Raw genomic sequence first — 23,109 nt, 5'->3', positions numbered from 1 at the left:
CCTGCAACAACGCTCCATGTAGATGTGTTTAGTGGTGGGAAAGGCTTTACCTGTGATGGACTAGGCTGTATCCACTACTTTATGTAGGATTTCTCATTCTAGGGCGTTGGCGTTTCCATACCAGGCTGTGATGCAGCCAGTCAATATACTCTCCAACACATACCTATAGAAGTTTGTCAAAGTTTTAGATGCCAAGTCTTCGCAAACGCCTGAGGAAGTCGATGTGCTGCTGTGCTTTCTTCATAGTTGCACTTACGTGCAAGGACAGGTCCTCCGAAATAATAGCAGCGAGGAATTTAAAGTTTTTAACCCTCTCTACCTCTGATCCTCTGAAGAGGACTGGCTCATGGATCTCTGGTTTCCTTCTCCTGAACTCAATAATCAGCTCCTTGGTCTTGCTGACTGTGGCACGACTTGGCCATATTTACATTCTCCCTCTTATATGCAAATTCTTCACCACCTCTGATTCACAGTGATGACATCAGCAAATTTGAAAATGGCATTGGAGCTGTGTAAAGTGAGTCGAGCAGGGGGTTAAAGCACACAGCCCTGTGGTGCACCTGTGCTAATGGAGATCATGGAGGAGATGTTGTTTCCAGTCCAAACCGACTAGGGTCTGCAAGTGAAGAAATCTAGGATCCAATTGCACAAGGAGGTATTGAGGCCAACGTCTTAAAGCTTATTGATTAGTTTTGAGGAGATGATAGTGTTGAATGCTGAGCTGTATTGTGTTATTTTTACCGTCCAAGTGTTCCAGGGTTGGGTGAAGAGCCAATGAGATGGCATCTGCTGGGGATCTGTTGCTCTGGTAGACAACGTGGAGTGGATCCAAATCGCTTCTCAGGCAGGAGTTGATATGTTTCATCACCAACCTCTCAAAACACTTCATCACTGTGGATGTAAGTACGAATGGACAAAAGTCATTGAGGCAGATCCCCATGTTCTTCTTAGGCACCGGTATACGGGAAGCCTGCTTGAAGCAGGTGGGTACCTCAGACAACCAAATCAGGAGTTACAAATCTCAGCGAGTACTCCAGTCAGCTGATCAGCACAGGTTTTTAGTACTTGGCTGCTGGAATTCATGATGGTTCCTCCATGTTTGACAGTCAAAGTGAGCATACAAGGCATTGAGCTCAGTGGGAAGCGAAGCCCTGTTGCTGCCTGTCATTTGATTTAACGTTATAATGGGTGATAGTATTCAAACCCTGCCACAACTGTCGAGCATCCTTCGTTGATTCCAGTTGAATCCAGAATCACCACTTCGCTTGTGAGATGGCTTTCAGGAGATCGTACCTGGATCTCTTGTCACCAGCCTTGAATGCCTCTGATCTGGCCCTTGGTAGATTGCGCATCTCATGTTTCATCCAGGGCTTCTCGTTGGGGAGGACTGAATGATTTTGTAGGGACACGTTCATCTACAACTGTTGTAATAAAATCTGTGACAACCATGGTGTCTGCATTCAGATCTACGGATGAGTCCTTGAACATGGTCCAGTCCACTGACTGGAAGCAATCCTGTAGCATCTCGTCTGCCTCCTGCAACCACCTCTTTGTTGTTCTGATCGCTGGAGTTTTGCTCTTTTTACTGGGGTTTTCACTGAGAGAAAAAGCAGGTTGCATGGGCTGTGGAATTAAAAAGGAACTCCTAGGCTGGAAACAACGTGAGTTCAGATGGCTCACGCCTGCATCCTCACTATCAAAATGCTCCAGTTGGGAAGTGAGAAACAAATGGGGTGAGGGAGGACTCCCTTCTGCTCCCCAGATCTTTGCAGGGACACAGAATATGACTGAAATTCTCCAGGGCAGCCTCATCACTCTCACCTGGGTAGTGTTCGATGGAGGGAAATGTTAGTGGCAGTGGTAAAAGGTTTTAATCTTGTGATGTGTGTTGGCATGCTTACACAGAACATAGAGAGCAAGCACAGTACAAGCCCTTCAGCCCATGATGTTGTGCCAGCATTTAAACCTATTCCAAGATGAAACAAATGCTGCCCTTCTGCATAGATTTCCATTTCCCTTTCATCCAAGAGTCTTTTAAGTGTTTAATATATTAATCTTTACCACCAGCCCCGGCAGTGCGTTCCAGGGACTCTCTGTGTAAAACAAATCTCTCTCTGACATTCCACCCCCACCTCCATACTTCCGTCCAATCCCCTTCAGTTTATGGTCTCTCATTCTGGAATCTTTCACCCTGGGAAAATGTCGCTGGCTGTCCATTCCACTGATGACTCTTATCATCTTACATATCTCTATCAAATCACCTCTCATCCTCCTTTGCTCTTCATCCTCTAGCTCACTCAACCTTTCCTCATAAGACACGTTTTCTAATCCAGGCAGCATCCTGATAAATCTGCTCTGCACCCTCTCGAAAGCTTCCACAGCCTTCTTATAATGAGCGACCAGAACTGAACACGGTACTCCAAGTGTGGTCTAATCTCCTGTCCAATTTTAAATTGTCTCTTGAAGTCAATGTTTGTCATGGAGCTCGCGGTCTTGACTGTGTTTTGGGAGTCTGATATTTGGGCCATGAACAAGGTGATATCTATTTATCCATAGGTTGTGGCATGAGTTCAGTGTTGAGGTAAGTGAAGTTATCCATGCTGATTCACGAGCCTGATGGTTGAAAGGTAATAACCATTCCTGAACCGGAGGGGTCTAAGGCTCCTGTATCTCCTTCCCAATGGTAGCAGTGAGAGGAGAGCATGGCCTAGATGATGGAAGCCCTTGATGAGAGATGCTGCTTTCTTGTGGCAGTGCTCCTTGAAGACATGCTCAATGGTGGGGAAGGTATTTCCTGTGATGGGCTGGGCTGTATCCACAAATTTCTGCAGGCTTTTCTGTTCTTGACCAGTGGTGTTTCCATGCCAGGTCGTGATGTAACCAGTCCCAAGGACTCTACAACTCATGTTCTCAGCATAATTTATTTATCATTATTATCATTTGATTTTTTTTCTATTTGCATAATTGGTCTTCTTTTGCATGCTGGTTGTTTGTCAGTCTTTGTGCGTAGTTTTTCATTGATTCTGTTGTATTTCTTTGTTCTACTGAGAAAGCCTGCAAGAAAATGAATCTCTGGGTAGTATATGGCGACATATACATATTTTGATAATGAATTTACTTTGAACGTTTCTGTGGTTTGGAGGGTTTTGCAGAGACAGCATCGGTTGATTGTATCTCTGCAGTGCTGTAAAGTGCCTGTCGGAAGCTTACAGGAGGGTAGGGATCACTGCTCCATGCAGACCACGATCAACCATGCTGAGTTCCTCCTCAAACATTCATACCCATACTCTGTGCTGTCATGGTAAAGGAGAGGGTTAATTTCATCATCAACCCTGTCTTTTTCACAGAAGTGACTCTGGAGATATGGAAAATAGTCCTTATTCTGGATTCCCTCTTACCTGCCTATCACCCCCTCCTGGTGCCCCTCCTTCTTCCCTTTCTCCCAAGGTCCACCCTCCTCTCCTATCAGATACCTTCTTCTTCAGCCCTTTACCTTTTCCTCCTATCACCGCCAAGCTTCTTACTTCATTTACCTCCCCCACCCATCTACCATCCCCCATTCATGGCTTCACCTATCACCTGCCAGCTTGGACTCTTTCAACTCCCCCTCTTTTTTATTCTGGCTTCGTCTCCCTTTCCTTCCAGTCCTGATGAAGGGTTTTGGCCCAACAGGTTGAATGCTTATTCTGCTCCATAGATGCTGCCTGACCTGATGAGTTTCTCCTGTACTTTGTGTGTGTTGCACTGGATTTCCAGCATCTGTTTCCCATTAATCCTCTAGATAAGCTCCACTCCAGCAGGAGAGTTAAATCAATAACAGACCATCCTCCTCACCTGCAGAGGCCTAGAGTCACCTCGTGCTGGACAGAGATCCGCAGCTCCTTCTGGATTTGGTCAGCAAAAGCACAGGATGGGACCAAAGTGTCCAACTGGTACCACAGCATCAAGGCTACCAGCTGCTGTTGGTGAAGGACTGCAATCCTATCCAGTTCAATAGAGACTTTTGCATCCAGCTCCTGCCAGTTTAACAACCAAGTTTCCTCAGGTTTTCCAGAGAGGAGAGGTCCATGATGCTCCATGTGAACGGTCTCATCTTCTTTGGCAGGGATCCACTATCCTACTGGGAGTTTGGACTGATTGTCCCAATGTGGAAGATGCAGCCAAAATGACCACTTGGACATGCACATCTTCTGTTGGTCAAATGGGTCCTGTCATCAGGGTGAGCTGCCAGCCCACGTAGAGCTTGACCCAGAAACCTTCAGAGAGGGCACAGTAATGGTTCTACAGAGATGGATATACATGGGGCACCCCTGATATCCTCTCCTCCCAAGGAGTACTTTCAAGGACCTGCTAACTTTAACAAGAATTAGGCCATTCGGCCCTTTGAGTCTGCTCCAACATTGGAGCTTGTCTGATTTATTAACCCTCTCAACCCCATTATCCTGCCTTCTCCCTGTAATCTTTGACACCTTTATTAATCAAGAACCTATCGACATCTGCTTTAAATATACCCAATGACCTGGCCTCCACAATGAGTTCCAGGTTCTCCACCCTTTGGCTAAAGACACTCTGCAGCTGCATTCAGAATTCAGACCAGGGTCACAAATGACAAAGCATGTCCCAGAAAATTATCCAGGTCAGAGAGTAAAGCTCACTCTACACTGTTTGGTTGCAAAAGTACTTTTATTTTCCGGACACACTATGCAAACAAACAAAACCAAAAGAGAGTCGTATGCTTTCATGATGAAGGGTCTCAGCCCAAATCATTGCCTGCTTATTCCCTTTTGTAGAAGCCGAGATGACTTGATGAGTTCCTCTGGCATTTTGTGTGTGTTGCTCAGGGTTTCCAGCATCTGCAGAATCTCTTGTGCTTATACTTCTATAGCACCTTTCACAAAGCAAGGACACTTCGAGAGACTTCACACCTAATGAAATACTGAAGTATGTGGTAATACGGGAAACAGAGCAGTCATTTAACACATAGAACACTCCCACAGACAGTGATGTTGTAATAACTGGGTAATCTGTGTTTAATGATGCTGATTGAGAACCAAATAGTGGTCTAAATCTGGTGTGATCTCCTCCTCTTCCAGTGAACGGATTGCTACAGATTTTTTATTGCAATGTAGCATTCCGTTAGACAGAAGAGTAAGTGATCACACCTGACTAGTTTTCCACCAGTGATCTGATATCCTCTCTTTTCTAAAAGCTTTGTGTTTGGAGTGTATGTGCTGAGTGCTAGGAGAAGCAGGGTGTGTGAGACGGAATCAGTTACTGGGAAATAAGTGGGGGGATGTTGCCATTACTCTGAGTACTGGCACACAACCGATGGACCACGTGGCTTCTGGCAAGAAAATGTGAACGTTTTCATACAGCATATGAAATATTAACGAACAGTTTTTCAGCAACTCCCAGAGGAATCACATTTTAGATCATATTCTTGGATCCGCTGCTTGATATACGAGAGCTTGTTTTTCAGGTAGGTGCATCGTTGTTTCTTCTCCACAAACGCTGGGTCCTGGAGAATAAAAAGAGCTGCAGTCAGAATGCAGCACAATTCTCCCGTTAGGAAACACTTCTCAAGGACCATTGTTTGACCAAGTAACTCCTGTGAAAAGGAGTCAGCAGGGCACAGTATTTCAGGAGGTTGTGGATTCAAGTCCCACGCCAGAAACCATACTTGTCCTCTCCTACATGTGACTCTAGAACCATGAGCTGACTCCTAGCTGTCCACTAAGATGGCTCATTCCATTGCAAATGAGCTGTGAAGGCATTGACTGTAACTAATTTAGAAAGTGGCTCACCATCTTCTGGGCACTGGGTAATAAGTGGTTAGTTTGTCAGTAATCCTCACAGGCATAGAGTCATAGAAAACTACAGCACAGAAACAGGCCCTTCAGCCCATCTAGCCCATGCTAAACTATTATTCTGCCTAGTCCCATCAACCTGCACCTGGATCACAGCCCTCCATACCCTCCCATCACGTACCTAGCCAAACTTCCCTTAAACGTCGAAATTGAACCTGCATCCACTACTTCTGCTGGCAGCTCTTTCCACACTCTCACCACCCTCTGAGTGAAGAAGTTCCCTCGAAAATTCCCCTTAAACATTTCTCCTTCCACCCTTAAACTATGATCTCTAGTTCTAGTTCCACCTAACCTCAGTGGACAAAGCCTGTTTGCACCAGCCATATCTTTACTCCTTCCAATTTTGTATACCTCTGTCAAATCTCCTCTCATTCTCCTACGCTCCAGGGAACAAAGTCCTAACCTTTCCTCACAACTCAGGTCCTCACGCCCAGACGACATTCTTGTAAACTTTCTCTGCACTCTTTCAATCTTATTGATATTTTTCCTGTAAGTAGGTGACCAAAACTGCACAAAATTACTCCAAAATAAGCCTCACCAATGTCTTATATAACGTCAACATTACACCCCAACTCCTGTACTCTTAAATTCCAGTCCAGGAATGAGTGAAATGAAACTAATCTCCGCTAACACACTCAGTGCACTACTGAGTGGTGCTGTACAGTCGGAGGTGTTACCTTTCTGATAAAATATTGTTTTGTGCTGGATATAAAACACCTCCAGGCATTGTTTCAAGGAAGAGCCGGGGTTGTGGGGGTCTCCGGGACGTTCCGGACAATATTTATTCCTCATTAAGCATCAAAGAAACTAACCTTTTCCAATGTAGTTTGAGGCAAATTTCTTGGGTGTTTAAGCCGGTTGATTGGCCTTGTGAAGAACTCGTTGAGTGGGGAGAGGGGGGAGTTGCATCAGCAACATTTTATTTCCAACCTCCCGTACCCGGTTTATCAATTATTGACATTTTCCATCATTGCAGATAACCACACAGGCATACATCTTTATTTGCACCCCTTTCCACCTCGTCACTTGATTCTTTTGAGAATTTTCTACAATTAGTACAGATTAGCCATGGTCTGTTTTAATGATGGAATTGGATGGCGGGGGGGCTGGGTAGCCTCTTACTGTTCCAATTTATTTTTCTTTCCCAAACATTCAGTGCTCCCGCTGCAATGAGGATTACTTACGTTTTTTTTCTCCTTATAACCTTCTATGATCTTCATGATCCGTTTGTGCTCCTGGGAAGAAAAGAGGGCAAGGGTGGAAGTCACAGTGAGATGAGTGTGGTGAGTCAGTTTCTGAGTAGAGTTCAGCTATCTCACACGTATTTAACCATCATGTTTATCTCCACGTCCCAAGTTCCCTCATCCCTGTTGGATTGGCTTGAAAAGAGTATTTATTTGCATTTTACCCCAACTCTCTCTCTCACATAGATGCACACAAAACCATCTCTTCATGGTCCAAAGCAGGAACCCTAATGATTGGGGCTTAGTTTCCATAAAGCCGCAATGGGTGAATTTTGGTTTGTGCTGTATCAGCTGATCTCCACCAGGGAATTACTGAGAATGGCTACAATGGGTTATGGGTTATGGATTGTGGAAAGGCAACTTATTCAGAGTTCCTGGAATGAGAAAACAAAGCATACACCAGGATTTTAGAAAAAAACACTAATGGCAATGTGAGCATTGCTACCAAGACCAAGGTTCATCTTTCCTCCCACAGAAGCCTGGAATTCAGGGACCCATCATCAGCAAGTCCGGAGTTTGGAGTCCCGTCATCAGTGAATCCTGTGGTTGATACTGAAGATCAAAAGTCTGGAAGTCGAGGCCTGGGGGTCGAAGCAGTCAGTCTGCAAGTCGTGGGAAAGTTGGAGGCCAACATCTGCAAGTCCAATGGATGCTAGAGGCAAGGGTTGTCCTGGGGTGAGTGAGTGAGTGTGTGTGTGTGTGTGTGTGTGAGGGAGTGAGTGAGTGTGTGTGAGGGAGTGAGTGAGTGAGTGAGTGAGTGAGTGAGTGAGTGTGTGTGTGTGTGTGTGTGTGTGAGAGAGAGAGGGAGAGAGAGGGTGGATGGGAGGGAGGAAAGGGGCTTGCTTTGCTGCTGTTGCTCTGCTGAACACCGTGGGCATGCAGCGTTGGCACTGGAACGTGTGGCGACACTTGTGCTGGTTGTTAAATCAAACGCCACATTTCTCTGTATGTTTCAATGTGCCTGCGATAAATAGATGAGTCCCATTCATGTGAGGAGGTGGAGGTGAGCCAGCTTCCTGAGGTTCTTGGGTAGCGAGTTCTGGAGGTCTGTCCCAGCAACAGCTGAGGGAACAGCACACTCAGTGTTATTTTGCTTGATTGGTGCAAAGCTTTTGCTGCTCTCCTTCGGTGTGGTGGAGGTCTCGTGTTTGGCAAGTGCTATAGGATTGGAGAAGTTTAGTTATGTGGAAGGACTGGGTATGTCTTTAGAACAGATGAAGCTTAGGTACAATTTAAAATCCACAATTACTAGAAGGCTGGACAGAGTGGATACTTTACTGGAGAGGTTCACAATCAGAGGCCATATTGTTATGGCTGACTGTCCTATGTTTGCTGTTGTTCACGTGGAACCCTTCTCCACCTCCACCTTCAAAGTTCTTTGTGGAACATTTGCTATTACTACCAAGATCTGCACCTGTGGCGGCTCCACCTGGATCTGCACTTTGGGCTTCTGTGTTCACTACAGCGTTCCTCCTACTCTTTACTGCGTATCCCCCGCAAGCGTCTCCTGTAACCGCCAGTGACGGCCTTGTGCTGCCCCAATGGCGTCTCCCGTAACTGCCGCTGATGACCAGTTATGGGTCCAATGGCATCTCCCGTAACTGCCGGTGATGACCAGTTATGGGTCCAATGGCGTCTCCTGTAACTGCCAGTGATGACCAGGTCTAATGCTCCACTGCCACCCATAAAGTCATTAGTTCATTAGCAGAAGCATTAAAAAGGAGCTGAAGAAAAATTTTTCAGCCAGAGCCCAGAATTGGTGGGGAATCTGGAGAGAGGGAGGGGCAGATTCTCAGCATATGTAAATCTAATTAGATGAGCACCTGAAGCTCTACAAGGTAATGGACCAATAGCTGGGGTTGGGCTGGATAGCTCTTCTTGGCTGTCATGGACACAAAGGGCCAAATGGTTTCCTTCTGTGCTGTAAATTTCTGAGACTCTATGGTTCTCTGGTCAACCAAGTTGGCCTTTCTGAAAGAGGCGTGGATGCTGTGATGGGCCAGGAACAGAGCTGATGGTGGATGGTAATGTCCCCAGGATCTTTAAACAAAGGTGCCAAAGAACTGCTGCCACTGACGGCAACTGTACCTTAGACATCAGGTTGTGTACCCAGTGCAGCTGGCCCTGGGGTGCTTTGTGTTTTCTTAAACTTGCAATGAGTTATGGAGATTTTAAAATGAGAGGAACATTCCTCAGACTATCAGCTCCTTATCAGCAACTCAGGCTCAAGAAAACAAAAGCCAAGAGCTGTTAAATATTTGCTGTCAACAGTTGGTGCTGGAGAATGTTTACCCACAGCGTATCCTGCTCCAGACCTGAATAGAGGAGACAATTAACCCTAACAATGGTTCTGGAGTCACACATGAACCGGAATGGGGGAGGCTGATGAGACCTGTTCGTTTAGTGAACCAGAAGAGCTGTTTTTACAACAATCCACATCCCTCCTCAATCCTCTTCCTCTGCTCATCCCACACCGACTTTACCTTCCTCATTATTCTCCTCTCCCCATCCATCTTTTTCTCAATCCCTCATCCCCATTCCCTTCCTCTTCCACTCCTTGTTCCTCTCCTCTCGACCTCCATGCTCCATCCCCCCTCCCTCTCTCCGCACCCCACACCTCGCCTTTCTCTCCTCCACCTTCTCCCACCACTCCCTCCTTGCTCAATTTGACGTTCCTCCCCAGAGGCTGACAGGGAGGGAGGTGGACACTTTAGCTGCCGAGGCACCCTGACCCTTGCTGTGTTCCCAGGCTGTTGAGGAGGGGCCTCATACACAAGGGGATCAGAGGAGATGTCCTGTAATTGCAGCAGGCTCTGATTTACCAACCCTGGTCAAAATATATTCCTGGAGATTTCATCAGATGACCTCCCAGCCCCAGTAGTCTTTATGAAAATGGAACAGACGTGTTTCATTTAAAAAAAACTGATGCTTTCTTATGGTAGCATAGCGGTTAGTGCAACACTTTACAACTGTAAAATTGGGGTTCAATTCCTGCCATTGTCTGTACATTCTCCCCATGACCATGTAGTTTCCACCGGGTGCTCCGGTTTCCTCCCACATTCCAAAGACTTAAGAGTTAGTGTTAGTAGGTTGTGGGCACACTACGTTGGCACCAGAAGCTTGATGATATCTGTGGGTTGCCTCCAGCACGTTCTCAACACAACCAACACGTTTCACTGTATGTTTAAATGACCATAGGCAAATAAGGCCCATATTATCCAATCTCTGCCGATTGAGAATGGGTTGACAGACAAAACAGAGGGTAGGAGTAAAGAAGCTTTCTTCCAGGGGGAGCATAGTCTAGTGGGCCTAGTGATCGGTGCTGCGGCCCCAACTATTCAATATAGATCAATGATTTGAATGCGGGAACCAAGTATAATACTTTCAAGTTTGTAGATGGCCCAGATTTGGGGAAAGGGACGCAATGTGAGTTGTGAAGAGGACGCAAGGGATCTACAACGTGAATTGGACAAGTTGGGTGCGTGGGCAAGTGCGAGTCAGATGCTGGGTAATATGGATCAATGAGAGGTGATCAACTTTGGTTTTAAAAGGAGAAAGTGGTTTGTTATCTGCGATGCTTGTGAAAGGAGGAAGATTAATGGGACCTGGGTGCTCTTGTACATCATTGCTGAGAGCAAGTGTCAGGGTACAGTAAGCAGTCGGGAAGTAAATGGCACGTTGACCTTCGGTGCAAGAGGGCCAAGCACTGTTGTAGCTGGACAGAGCCTTTACTTTATCGTCGCCAAACAATTGATACTAGAACGTACAATCATCACAGCGGTATTTGATTCTGCACTTCCCACTCCCTGGATTACAATTCGATAGTAAATAATAAAAATCATAAATAGAAAATAGAAAAATGGAAATTAAGGTAGTGCAAAAAAACCGAGATGCAGGTCGGGATATTTGGAGGGTACGGCCCAGATCCGGGTCAGGATCCGTTCAGCAGGCTTATCACAGTTGGAAAGAAGCTGTTCCCAAATCTGGCTGTACAAGTCTTCAAGCTCCTGAGCCTTCTCCCGGAGGGAAGAGGGACGAAAAGTGTGTTGGCTGGGTGGGTCGTGTCCTTGATTATCCTGGCAGCACTGCTTTGACAGCGTGCAGTGTAAAGTGAGTCCATGGACGGAAGATTGGTTTGTGTGATGTGCTTGGCACTTATCTGGTGGAAGATGTTCTTACCATGGACAGAGTGCGGTGAAGGCTTACCACACTGCTCCCTGGAATGGCCAAGCCAACAGGCCTGTACCCTTTGGAGTTTAAAGATGATTTCACATTTCATGTTTACGCCGGTTCTTTCTCATTTTATTTTGTGTGGGGGAAGGGGATCTGCTGCGTTTCGTTGGGGGGGGAAGAGGGTGGTTTGTGGTTGATGATCGTGCAGCTGTTATATTTTTTTTTCTCTCAGTTTCATGGCTATTTGGAGAAGAAGACTCTCAGAGTTGTATACTTTGATAATAAATGAACATTTGAGTGTTGGAACCTCTAGTCTTTGTAACAGGACTAGACTGATTGGAAAGAGGGACGATATTTCCAAAGGCCGAGGTGTCCAGAACCAGGGCTAACAAACCTCAGGATAACGGACCTAGATCAGGAGAAATTACTTCACTCAGGGGATGGTGAACCTGTGGAATTCTCCACTCAGACAACAAAGGAGGACAAGCCATTAAATATATCCCAGGAGATAGCAATATTTCTTGATGTTAAACAGATCAAGGGATCTGGGGAGAAGGTGGGAACAAGGTACTAATGTGGATGGTCGTGTTCATTGGTAGAATAGTCCTGAAAGACTGAGTAGCTTATAAGTGCTACAACTCTCTATGTCTTTACTCACAGCAGTGTCCCAACGATTAACGTTTGACTCTCAGAAACCCCAGGCAGCCCTAGTAGGTTGTAAACCTATTCTGGAGGCAGTACACATCTAATTTCCACTGACCTCTGATGTCTCTGTGTAACGTGGCAGTTTCTCTATCAGGGTCCTCAGCTCTGCAAACTTCCTGTTGGCTGCGTGGATCTCACTGTGTAGCTCCCTATACTCTGCATACTGGTCGTTGAACACTCCCTTGTAGCGCTCTCTCTCCTCCGCGGCCTCAATCTTCGGGTACTTCCTGCAAAAGTGAAGACAAGTTTGCAATGTGTTGTAATTAGCATGGAGACAAATCTGAACTTTGTGCAAAACCTCTCTGGCCCTTTATAGGTGCATGCCCATTGAGTCTATGCTGTCACACACTAATCACTCTTAGTGGTGGAAGCAGACCCGTAGCAGCATTTAGACAACCAGGAAGGGATCACAGGGTCATGGAGCTTGTACGGACAGACGGGATTAATCTAGACTGGCACAATGGCCGGTGTTGACACCATAAACCAAATGGATCTGTTCCTGTGTCCGTTCTTCCATGTTCTATTATGTTAAAAATGATGTTCATTTCCCCACTAATTTTCTCTGTAACATATTCTCCCCATTAACTCTACCCAAATTGTATCTACACTAGGGGCAATTTACAACCTGCATCTTTCCTGGACTATAGGAGGAAATCAGAGAAAATTCAGTTAGTTAATGAGGACCATACAGTCTCCATACAGAGCAGAGAAGGTCAGGATCGAACCTGCATCATGGAAACTACGGGATTGTACTCATGCCACTGTGTCTCCCATGCGTTGGCCATATATCTTTTATATAAATAATCTAAATCTAAATCTAATCTAATCTAATCTAATCGTTTTGTGTTACCAACAAGGCTATCTTCCTTACGTTACATAATCAGGAATGAAGAGAGGCTTCGGAATAAATCCAGTTGAACTAGACTTGTTGAGGGTGTGTGCACCATCGGACCTTGATGGGTGGCACCAGCAGACATACCTTCAAGGATCTATCCACAGAAAGGTGCCAGCAACATCATGGAGGATCCCACCCACTCTGCTCATGGACTGCTCGCCCCACTCCCATCAGGGAAGAGGAAACTTAACATCTACACCAGGATCACTAACTCAAAGACAGTTACTTCACCCAAACCATTAAGCTGATCGATACCTCAACCCATTAACTCACTGCACCACTCACAACACCACTTACTCATCAACTAGTGTCATTTTATGTACATACAATCAGTCTGTGTATATAATAGATACTTGTACATTGTGATTAGAGCATTGCTTCTATATTTATACTTATTGTGATTTTTTATTGTGTTCTTTATGCTTATTGTGTGTTTTTATGCTGCTTTGGATCCGGAGTAACAATCATTTTGCTCCCCTTTATACACGTCTACTGAAGAATGACAATAAATAATCTTGAATACCAGAGGTTCAATTGAGTTCCGTGCACTGACTGATTAGAAGAGACATGAGTCATGTCAACTCAACCCATATCCATACGTCATTTTAACCTAATAGAACATAAATATAGAACATGGAAGAACTGACACAGGAACAGATCCTTCTGGTTTATGGTGTCTACACCGACCACTGTGCCAGTCTAGATTAATCCCATTTGCCTGTACGAAGTCCATGTGTGAGTCTGATCCCTTCCTGTTCGTGCCACTGTCTAAATCTTCTTATATGTTGCCACATACCTGCTTTTACCACTTCTCAAGGCAGCACGTACCAGGCATCTACCATTATCAGCGTAAATAAACTTGTCTCTTTAAATCTCTTTAAACTTTTCCCTTTTCAACTTAAAGCTATGTCTTTGAGCATGTGACATTTCCATTTTTGGGAAAAAGACTGACCATCTACCCTACCAATGCCTCTGATAATTATATACCCCTCAACTTCCGATGCACCGGAGAAAACAATCAAAATGTATTCAGTCTCTCCTTAGAGTTAATACTCTCCGCACCAGGCAACATTCTGGTGAAGCTCTACTGCAATCTCCCCTAAGCCTCTAAAACTATCACAACCTGCTTCACAGGAATGACCACCAAGTGGGACTATATTTCCAAGAATCCCTAAAACAGGAGGGGAGGAGAAGATGGCAGCGCAAAGCAGCTGCTCTGAATTGATATCAGTATTTGTAAGTAGGTGCCGTGCACAATCCTGATTTGATGGAGGCAGACGTGAGCAGCACGGAGGAACATCTGGAGAAACTTCTGAAATGCCTGCTTCACTGCCGTTGCTACTGTGCGATCAAGAATCTTCGGAGGGGAAGGCCCCAGATCCTCAGCTTTGCCTATTGCCTGTTGCTGGGGCCGGGGTCGAAGCGCTCGGCAGAGATGGTGCTCGGTGCTCGGAGTCGGAGGGCTGGTTGGAGGCTCAAAGTTTTCGGACGGACTCAAGAGTCGGCTGCGGTCGGGTGCTTCCAGGGTGCTGCATCGGCAAGTTTGCGGCGCTGGAAGCTCATGGCAGGAAGAGTTTCTCCCTTCTACCGTCTGCGTGAGATGTTGGGACTTTCGAGAGACTTTGAGACTTTTTTTTACTGTGCCCATGGTCTGTTCTTTATCAAATTACAGCATTGTTTTGCACTGTTGTAAATATATGTTATAATTATGTGGTTTTTGTCAGTTTTTTTTAGTCTTGGTTTGTCTTGTGTTTCTGTAATATCATATTGGAGGAACAAATTGTATCATTTCTTAATGCATGCATTACTAAATGACAATAAAAGAGGACTGTGTGTCCTCATAATCTAAAAAAAAAATTGGAAAAAGGAGGGCAAAGAGCCCACTGAGTCTACGCTGTCACACACTAATCACTCTTAGTGGTGCAAGCGGATACGTAGCAACATTTAGACAGTGGCACGAACGGGAAGGGATCAGAGCAACATGGACCTTGTACGGACAGATGGGATTAATTTAGACTGGCACAGTGGTCGGTGTAGACACCGTAAACCAAATGGATCTGTTCCAGTGTCAGTTCTTCCATTTTCTATTATGTTAAAAATGATGTTCATTTCCCCACTAATACTAATTTTCTCTGTAACATATTCTCCCCATTAACTCCACCCAGATTGTATCTACACTAGGGGCAACTTATCACCTGCATGTTTCCTGGACTATAGGAGGAAATCAGAGAAAATCCATTTAATTAATGAGGACCATACCATCTCCATACAGAGCAAAAGAGGTCAGGATTGAATCTGCATCATGGAAACTACGGGATTGTAGTCATGCCACTGTGTCTCCTGTGCACTGGCCAGAAACATTAACTCTTTTATATTAACAATTGTTTTGTGTTTACCAACAGGGCTATCTTCCTTACGTTACATAATCAGGAATGATGAGGGGCTTCGGAATATATCCAGCTGGAATAGACTTGTTGAGGGTGTGTGCACCAGCGGACCTTGATGGGATGTTCTTAGTAACCTCTTCATCTGGAGGGCGTGATGCTTTTGTCCGGAATGACATGCGCTTGAATAAGAACGGGCGCCTCTGTGTGGTCACCGTGACTGTTCCACGCTACAGAAAGCAACACAATGACACGTCAGCAGAAAACTCGGGCACGGCCAATAAATTTGATCTTTTCACTTGAGCGGGGAGACGGAGCACTGCTCACACCGCATCACGTTCTGCCCCCACCTCATCACATTCTGCCCACCCCCACCCTATACTCAGGGTTCAAGGGACCTCAACTTAAACAGATCCTTCTTCTGGAACCACACAAAGATAGTGATCAGGAGTCAATCTCTACAAATCTACACAAGATGTACAATTTGAAAACAAGGTTGAAAATTTTTAAATGACGACACTGACGGACCAGGAACCAGTCTGAGTTAGAGAGCCTGGAGCAGTGGGTGAGTGAGACTCTGACAAGTTTAGATATGGTCTCCCATGAGTTTAAGCTTAGGGTAGATGGAAGACAGGGCGTTGACGGGAATTACTGCAGCAGGTGAGACAAAGCAGTGGTGGAGAGAGGCAGCACTTTGAGGATGGGGATGGTATCAGAAACTTATCCCAGGATCAAACATAAGACCAAGTTTGTGAGCAGGTAGATTTAGTTTCAAACGGCTTCTATCGATTAGTGAAAAGGGGGTGCAGTTTGTGTTGGGAACAGAGGACAATGGTTTGAATGTACCTATGCTGAATAGGAAGAAGTTCCTGCTCCTGAATGTCTACGTGACCTACAAAACAAGGGAAGGTGTCAAATAGAGCTGCGGATTGTCGGTGAACAGGGGGGTATTTGGGGGGGATGAGAAATAGGAGAGACCAAGGAGGAATCCCTGAGTGAATGATGAGGGAGCAGGAAGAGAAGCCATGGCAGTGGATCTTCTGATGATGACTAAATCCAGAAGAAAAGAACTGGCTAAGAGTGGGGAAGCAATAGAAGATGAAGTCATGGTCACCATAGCGAGGACTACTCAGATTAAGGAGAACGGGTGAAAAGAATGGATAATTGAGTCAGAGTCACAGCGGATGTTATTTGGGCCTTTGAGAAGGGTTGTGTTGAAACTTTCTTGTACATTGTGAAGAGATGAGTCATGGTTTTAGACTGAGGTAAAATACCTTTCCTGAATGGTCAGAAGGAAAGAGTTTGTGCGATTAATTTGTCTTGGTCACTGATGGGGCACAGCCTACCTTACTGGCCAAAGCCTCCCGTTGTTTTCTGTTCAGCTCGTGACGCCACACCTTGAGACACACGCCCGCGCTGACCAGGTACAGGAGCATGTCGACAAACAGGAAGGCCGTGGCGGCAATCTGTCCACTCTCCACTCGGCACAGCTGGTAGTACAGAGGGTTGTTGGCCAACATGGTGTAGCACAAGCCTCCCAGGCCTAACCCGTTGACGTAGACAATGCCGGCTGCCATGAACAGAAAGAAGAGGCAAGTGTTCATGGTGAACTCTGTCAGGGGCCACCAGCCCGAGTCAAGAAGAATAGTTCTATAATACAGGGACAGTCCCAAGACGAGGAGGCCTATTGTCACAACCCAGGCCAGAGCGACCATGACCAGAACAAAAGGTGTTTTGGGTCCAGTATAGTAATAATTGTTCCCAAGTCCGTAGGCTGGGTAAGACCCGCCAATGAAGTTGTACCACTGGCTGTCTTTCTGTACGTATGCACATATACAAGCAAATACCATTGCTCCGAACAGTAGCTCCATTACTCCCAGTACCCTCAGCAACCCCGGCCATGACTTCATGTAGGCGTGTTTCAGCTGGTAAACGTGCATCCTCTCCATGTAGCTCTGGGCCGTCTCGGGCTCCTTCTCTGAAAACGCCGGCATGGACTCTGGTTCAGTTTTGGACGTCCCGCAATCATCATCTTCAGCCGCACCCCTGGGCCTTCCCTCAGAAGTGTCCTTGCGGCGATTTAGGAAGGGTGACACCGGCGGCGAGCACTCTTCTACTCCCCACGAGGAACTGAGGTCAAGCAGCAACTTGTCCTGCCCTCTGCGGCCCCTCCAGAAGTTTTTCCAAGAGTCGGGGATGAACCTTCTCTTCGGTTTGATGTCAGGCATCATGCCAGGATGCTCCTCATCCGGCAAGCCCACCGGTGGCTGCAGGGGGAGTGGTGGTGGTACGGCCACTGAGCTGTAAGAGTCTTCTTCCTCGCTGGTGCTGGCACCTGTGTTTGACATTAAGTGTGTGGGCAGCATCTGCCTCTGCAGGCCAGGACGCTCGGCACGTTCAGCACTGGTTGCTGGCCAACCCCAGTCATAATCGGCCGATACCGTTCTCTGATGTGACGACATCCTCTTTCTATCTGCCTTAACACTGTGCTCTGCCAGAAAATGCAAAAGGACAGTGCAAAAGTACTGATCGTTTTACAGCTTCAATTCACCATCTCAGGTTTCAAAAACTAACGGAATAGATATTTGAAGGCGAAAGATATTTTAGGGCTAAAGCCGGGTAGTGGACTGAATCTTCCAAAGAGCTGCAGCAGACTCAGTGAGCCTCAGGACCTCCTCCTGAGCTTTACCAGTGTGTGAATTGAACTTCTGTTCCTTCCTACTTCAAAGCCGAGGGTAGTTTTAACATTCCATGGATTGGCCTGGTGCCCTCAGTGACTTCACTTCCTTGGACAGAGCAGTGAGTGCAGAGCCAGTCCTAAACAGAATACAAGCCAAACTTAAATCTCTTCGGGCTTTTTTCTCCTGTGGTTCTCTTACTTGTTATTCTCACTGGACACACACACACACACACACACACACACACACACACACACACAGGCAGGTACATATATACACATATACACACACACACACACACACCTAGAAAACAAGGGCACTTAGGTATGTAAGAATGCTGTTTCTAGGTTTCAGTTTGGCATTCAGCACTGTTGTCCCACAGACTTTACTGAACAAACTTCTACCCCACTGTGCTGGACTTCCTTAAAGAAAGACCTCAGATAGTCAGGACAATGTTCACACACACAATTAGATATACATGCTGGCATATACACTTTGAAGCACTGTCTGAGGGCAGGTATACTTTTCCCAGGGCTGGGGAATCTTGAATCAGAGGGCGCAGGCTTAAGGTGAAAAGGGAGAAATTTAATGACCGAGGGGCAGGTTATTCACGCAATGCTTGGTGACTATCTGTAAGATGTTGGAGACACATAAAGTTATAATACTTAAAAGGCATTTAGACGTGTACTTGGATAGAAAAGGAGTTGAGGGATATGGGCCAATATGACAGTGAAGGACTCCCACACACAGAAATTTAATATTAAGAGTGTAGTTTATTGCTGGCACAGAGACACTGATCCTGGCTTCAGGTCAACCTCACTGCATCTAGTTTACACCATGGTTGTTGCTAAAGAAGGACTTGTTCTATTTAACAACAATTTGAACTTATTAAGTACTTTCAAAGTAGTAAAGTATTCTGAGAAGTTTCATAGAATCAGAATTGGCATATGTCATGAAATTTGTTATCCTTGTGGCAGCAGTACAATGCAATAGGTAATAACAGAGATAATGTGAATTACAGTACAATATACATACACACAATAGTTACATGAAATAAGTAGTGCAAAAGTCGAAATAAAACGTAGTGAGGTAGTGTTCATGGGTTCAATGTCCATTCAGAGATCGGATGGCAGAGGGGAAGAAGCTGTTCCTGAATCGTTGAGTGTGTGTGTGCCTTCAGGCTTCTGTAGCTCCGAGAAGAGGGCATGCCCTAGCTGGTGGCGATCCCTAATGATGGATGCCACCTTTTTGAGGCATCACTCCTTGAAGCTGTCCTGGATACTACGGAAGCTAGTGCCCCAATGGAGAGAAGTTTACAACTCTCTGCAGCTTATTTCAATCCTGTGCAGTAGCATCCCACCCACCCATTTTAGATGGTAATGCAGCCAATTAGAATCAACACATTATGGATTTTAGTATAGACGATGTTGAAGGTAGAACTCAGCTCTGGCAGCAGCAGATGTTGCTGGCAATGGTGGCACATTGGAAAAGGGGAAAAATTTGGAAAAGCGACACACGCTCAGTTTGTTGGTCGGTGATTGCCACCATGCCAGAAAACAGCCCAGACTGAGTGAAGCTCGCTGTTATGTATTCACAAGCAGAGGGGAACAAGAGCTGGTGGGGATGTTTAAGTTGTATTTGTTTCTGGAGTTTGCCTTAAGTGACATAGGATGGGAATGGAACATGCTTGTGGCTAAATCCTGGATAAGACATAAATCCTTGAAAAGATATCTGTTGGAATAGTTCTTTATTCTACTGTGACCTTCAAATTGACCAATGCAGGCTTCTTGTGGATTATTGTCTACTTATAAAACTTAGCAGCCTGGAACTTTGTCTATTTGTACATTCATTTCTAAAGATTGTTCGTATTACATTTAGATATGGACTGTCAATACTTGGAGTGAACATAGCTGTTTCCTGCTTAGTTTTGCCCAGGTTGAAGTTGGAATTGAATGCATTAATTGATAAACAGTATGTAAGGCAGCCGGTTTTGAAGCTACAATTAATTTAAAAGTTATGCATTTACTGTATATAGATTTACTGTGGGATTATTTTCCACTGGGAGATCCCCAAACAATGTATTTCTAGGTCGGTCTTCAGGGAAAATATTTAAAATGTGAGATTTCATTGTTATTTTACAGTATTTCCACATTATCAAGAAGGCAAATGGAACATTAGCCTTTACTGCCAGAAAGACTGGATTTACAGTAAAAGCAGGGAGGTTATGCTTTGTGTCTACGGTCTCACTTTTGTTCTGAATACTAATTGCTTACTTTTATTGTTTGCATGACTTTCTCTCACTGCACATTGGGTGTTTCACAGTCTTTTTTATATGGGTTCTTATGGATTAGTTGTTTTGTGGCTACCAGTAAGAAGAGGAATTTTCAGGTTGTATAATGTATACATACTTTGAACTTTGAACTGTACAGTGTACTGGTGAGGCTGTGCCTGGAGAACTGCATGTCGTTCTGGTCTACTTGAGGGTAGATTCAGTATACTGGCTTTGGAGGCAGTGCAGAAGGGGTTCATCAAGTTGATTCTGAAATTGAGGGGTTTTGCCTATGAGAGATTGAGTTGCCTGGGACCATACTTATTGGAATTCAGAAGAATGAGAGGGGATCTTATAGAATTATGATATAATAGAGGCAGGAAAGTTGCTTTTACTGGTAGTGAGATTAGAACTAGGGGACATAGCTTCAAGATTTGGAGGAACAGATTTAGGATGGAGATGAGGAGAAATAGTTTTTCCCCAGAGAATAGTGAATCTGTGGAATTCTCTGCCAGCAAAGCACAAAAGGCTACCTCATTAAATATATTTAAGACATACTTTTGCATAGCAGGAGAGTTAAGGGTTATAGGAAAAAGGCAGGTCGGTGGAGCTGAATCCATGGTCATATCAGCCATGAATGTCCAAGACAAGACATTGAATGTCCAAGCAGATCTGATGGGCCAGCTAGCCTAATCTTCCTCCTATTTCTTATGTCCTTATGTTCTTCTGCACAAGTGAGCAGAATTTCATAAATAGTATCTTCTCACAATGTCTCAAAGAGCAGTGGTTTTGGAGGGCTGTCCAGGAAGTAGGGCAGACAATTCCCAACACCTAGCAAAGAACTAAAATCTGCTTTTAGTAATAGCAGCAGAGAGGCAAAGACCAGGCAACTTCCCTCGTTTCCTCTTTAGGCCAAGCACTTGTTTAGATCTACCTGACAGAGTAGACTTAGTGATGTAGAAATTTATCACCATTTTTTCACCAGCACTGGGGTCCAAGTCCTAGAATGTCCTAGCCAACAGCATTGTAAAAGATTTTGTCATTTAGCCATAGTACAGAAACAGGCTTTTCAGCCTGTCCAGCTTGCACTGACCATCACTTGCTCTACTGCCATGTTATTCCTAATGCCCTAATTCTCCTCAGATCCCATCAATATTCTCTAGATTCTAGCACTCAGCCCTACAACAGGAGCAATGAACATGCTGAAGATTCCATCATGCACAATTGCCCTTGAAGAAGCAGTCAAGAATCAAGAACATTAATAGGTCTGGAGTCACACATAGTGCAGACGGGATAAAGCCAATAGATTGAGGATATTATTGAAACAGGTGAGTTTTTTACATCATTCTGATAGTTTCGTGGTTAGGCTTAGTCCATATTTATTGAATCACTTGGATTTCAACTCCCCAATGCCATGGTGGGATCTGAGATTGTCTCCAGATCAGCAATCCAGAGCTCTGTCTCATAATCATCATATGTGTATTATAGTGGTTCAAAAAGGCTCACCTTCTCAAGGGCAATTAGCTATGGGCAATAGGTGACAATCTCGCCAACAACACCCACATCCTGAAAAATAAGTAAAAACAATTCTCAGTGTTGTTTCATCTGGAAGTCAACAATTCACACAATACCATCAGGGATGCTGACCTGGGCTTGAACTCACAACCTCATCAGCACTGTGCCCAAAGGAAGCCCACCATTTTCTAAATTGGGGCTGGGTAATTTCCTGGCGCTTCCAGCACACTCTTACACTTCCAGCTACCCATTACTGTATTGTCAACACATACTGGATGAAGCAAATACATTAAAAAAGAATTTCCACGCCTCGTTCAGGAGGTTTTATCCCACAACGGTCAGATTAACCTTGGACAGTTGGATCTGACACCAATATGTACAATAATAAAAGTTCCTGGGCACAGGGAACAGCGAGCAGGTTCCACAATTTAACTCCTTGCAGGATTCGGAAACTTCTCCCTCAGGGTCAGAAGCCTCCTCCCCTCCCCTCAGTCAGAGGCTCGTTGGTGTTGGAGCCCCACCCCTCTCACCAAACATCACGGGCAGGCTGTTTCCCTAGAATGGGCGGATCCGAGTCCACTTCTCGTCAAATCGACTTCTAATGAGAACCGTTAACGCACGCAGAGACAAAGTAGACCAGATAAACTCAGTTCAATAACTCTTCTCGGTAGTGTCCCCGCGACTGGTTACCCACCTGCCTAATGTACTTCCGATCCCGTTCTAGATACGAACCTGTCTTTCGTCCGCTGGTCTCGGATTAGATCGTGTTCTTTCGGATTGGACCGTGTTCTTTCGGATTGGACTCGAACACCAGACAATGGCTGAGCGAAACGCTGACACAAGTGTGACGCCCGCTTATTGAAACACCAGCACACTGGGTTAGATATTAACCAGGAGAGAGTGTCAAAGAGAGAACTGATTTCTGATCAGATTTGGAGGAAAAATAGTTATTAACCTCAATTTATTGCATTTATACGGGCCCCTCGCCGTCCCAGGACGTAGATGGGAATATTAGCAAACTAAATCTGATCCCGTAAGGAAACATTAAGTGTGGCGACTCCAAGTTTGGTCACGAGCTTTAAGAGAGAGGCAGAGAGACAGGTGGAGGGAGGGAATTCCAGAGTTTCGTTCCACCGCAGTATTTGATTGTTACGAATACAGGATATTTATCATGAAGGCAGGGAACAGTGAATGATTTTCAATGGCTCCCACACAAAAGATTGTGACTTCAAATTCCGGTCCAAGAGCTTTGAACTGCATTGATTGGATTAGTAAAATAAATGAAGAAAATGGCATATTCCAATTTACTATAGCTGGTATGGACAAAGAGTATTTTGGGGGAGGAATGGTCCCGAGGGTGCACCGCACAGCCAAACTGA

At 45.2% G+C, this 23,109-nt stretch overlaps 1 protein-coding gene across 1 annotated transcript in view; it reads right to left on the bottom strand.

Moving 5' to 3' along the window:
• Nucleotides 1-22,764, bottom strand: part of LOC134337194 (uncharacterized) — a 77,380-nt gene extending 54,616 nt beyond the window's left edge. The window contains exons 1-7 of the mRNA XM_063032023.1: nucleotides 22,463-22,764; nucleotides 21,722-21,781; nucleotides 16,615-18,085; nucleotides 15,302-15,498; nucleotides 12,045-12,216; nucleotides 7,052-7,102; nucleotides 5,410-5,518 (exon numbers count right to left, since the gene is read on the bottom strand). Coding sequence (XP_062888093.1) covers nucleotides 5,410-5,518; nucleotides 7,052-7,102; nucleotides 12,045-12,216; nucleotides 15,302-15,498; nucleotides 16,615-17,730 — 1,645 coding nt within the window. The 5' untranslated portion in view covers nucleotides 17,731-18,085; nucleotides 21,722-21,781; nucleotides 22,463-22,764. The remainder of the gene's footprint in view (nucleotides 1-5,409; nucleotides 5,519-7,051; nucleotides 7,103-12,044; nucleotides 12,217-15,301; nucleotides 15,499-16,614; nucleotides 18,086-21,721; nucleotides 21,782-22,462) is intronic.
• Between the last annotated feature and the right edge of the window lie 345 nt (nucleotides 22,765-23,109).

Source organism: Mobula hypostoma, chromosome 24, assembly GCF_963921235.1.
Source record: "Mobula hypostoma chromosome 24, sMobHyp1.1, whole genome shotgun sequence".
Lineage (NCBI taxonomy): Eukaryota > Metazoa > Chordata > Chondrichthyes > Myliobatiformes > Myliobatidae > Mobula > Mobula hypostoma.
This window is presented reverse-complemented; position numbering and strand designations above follow the sequence as displayed.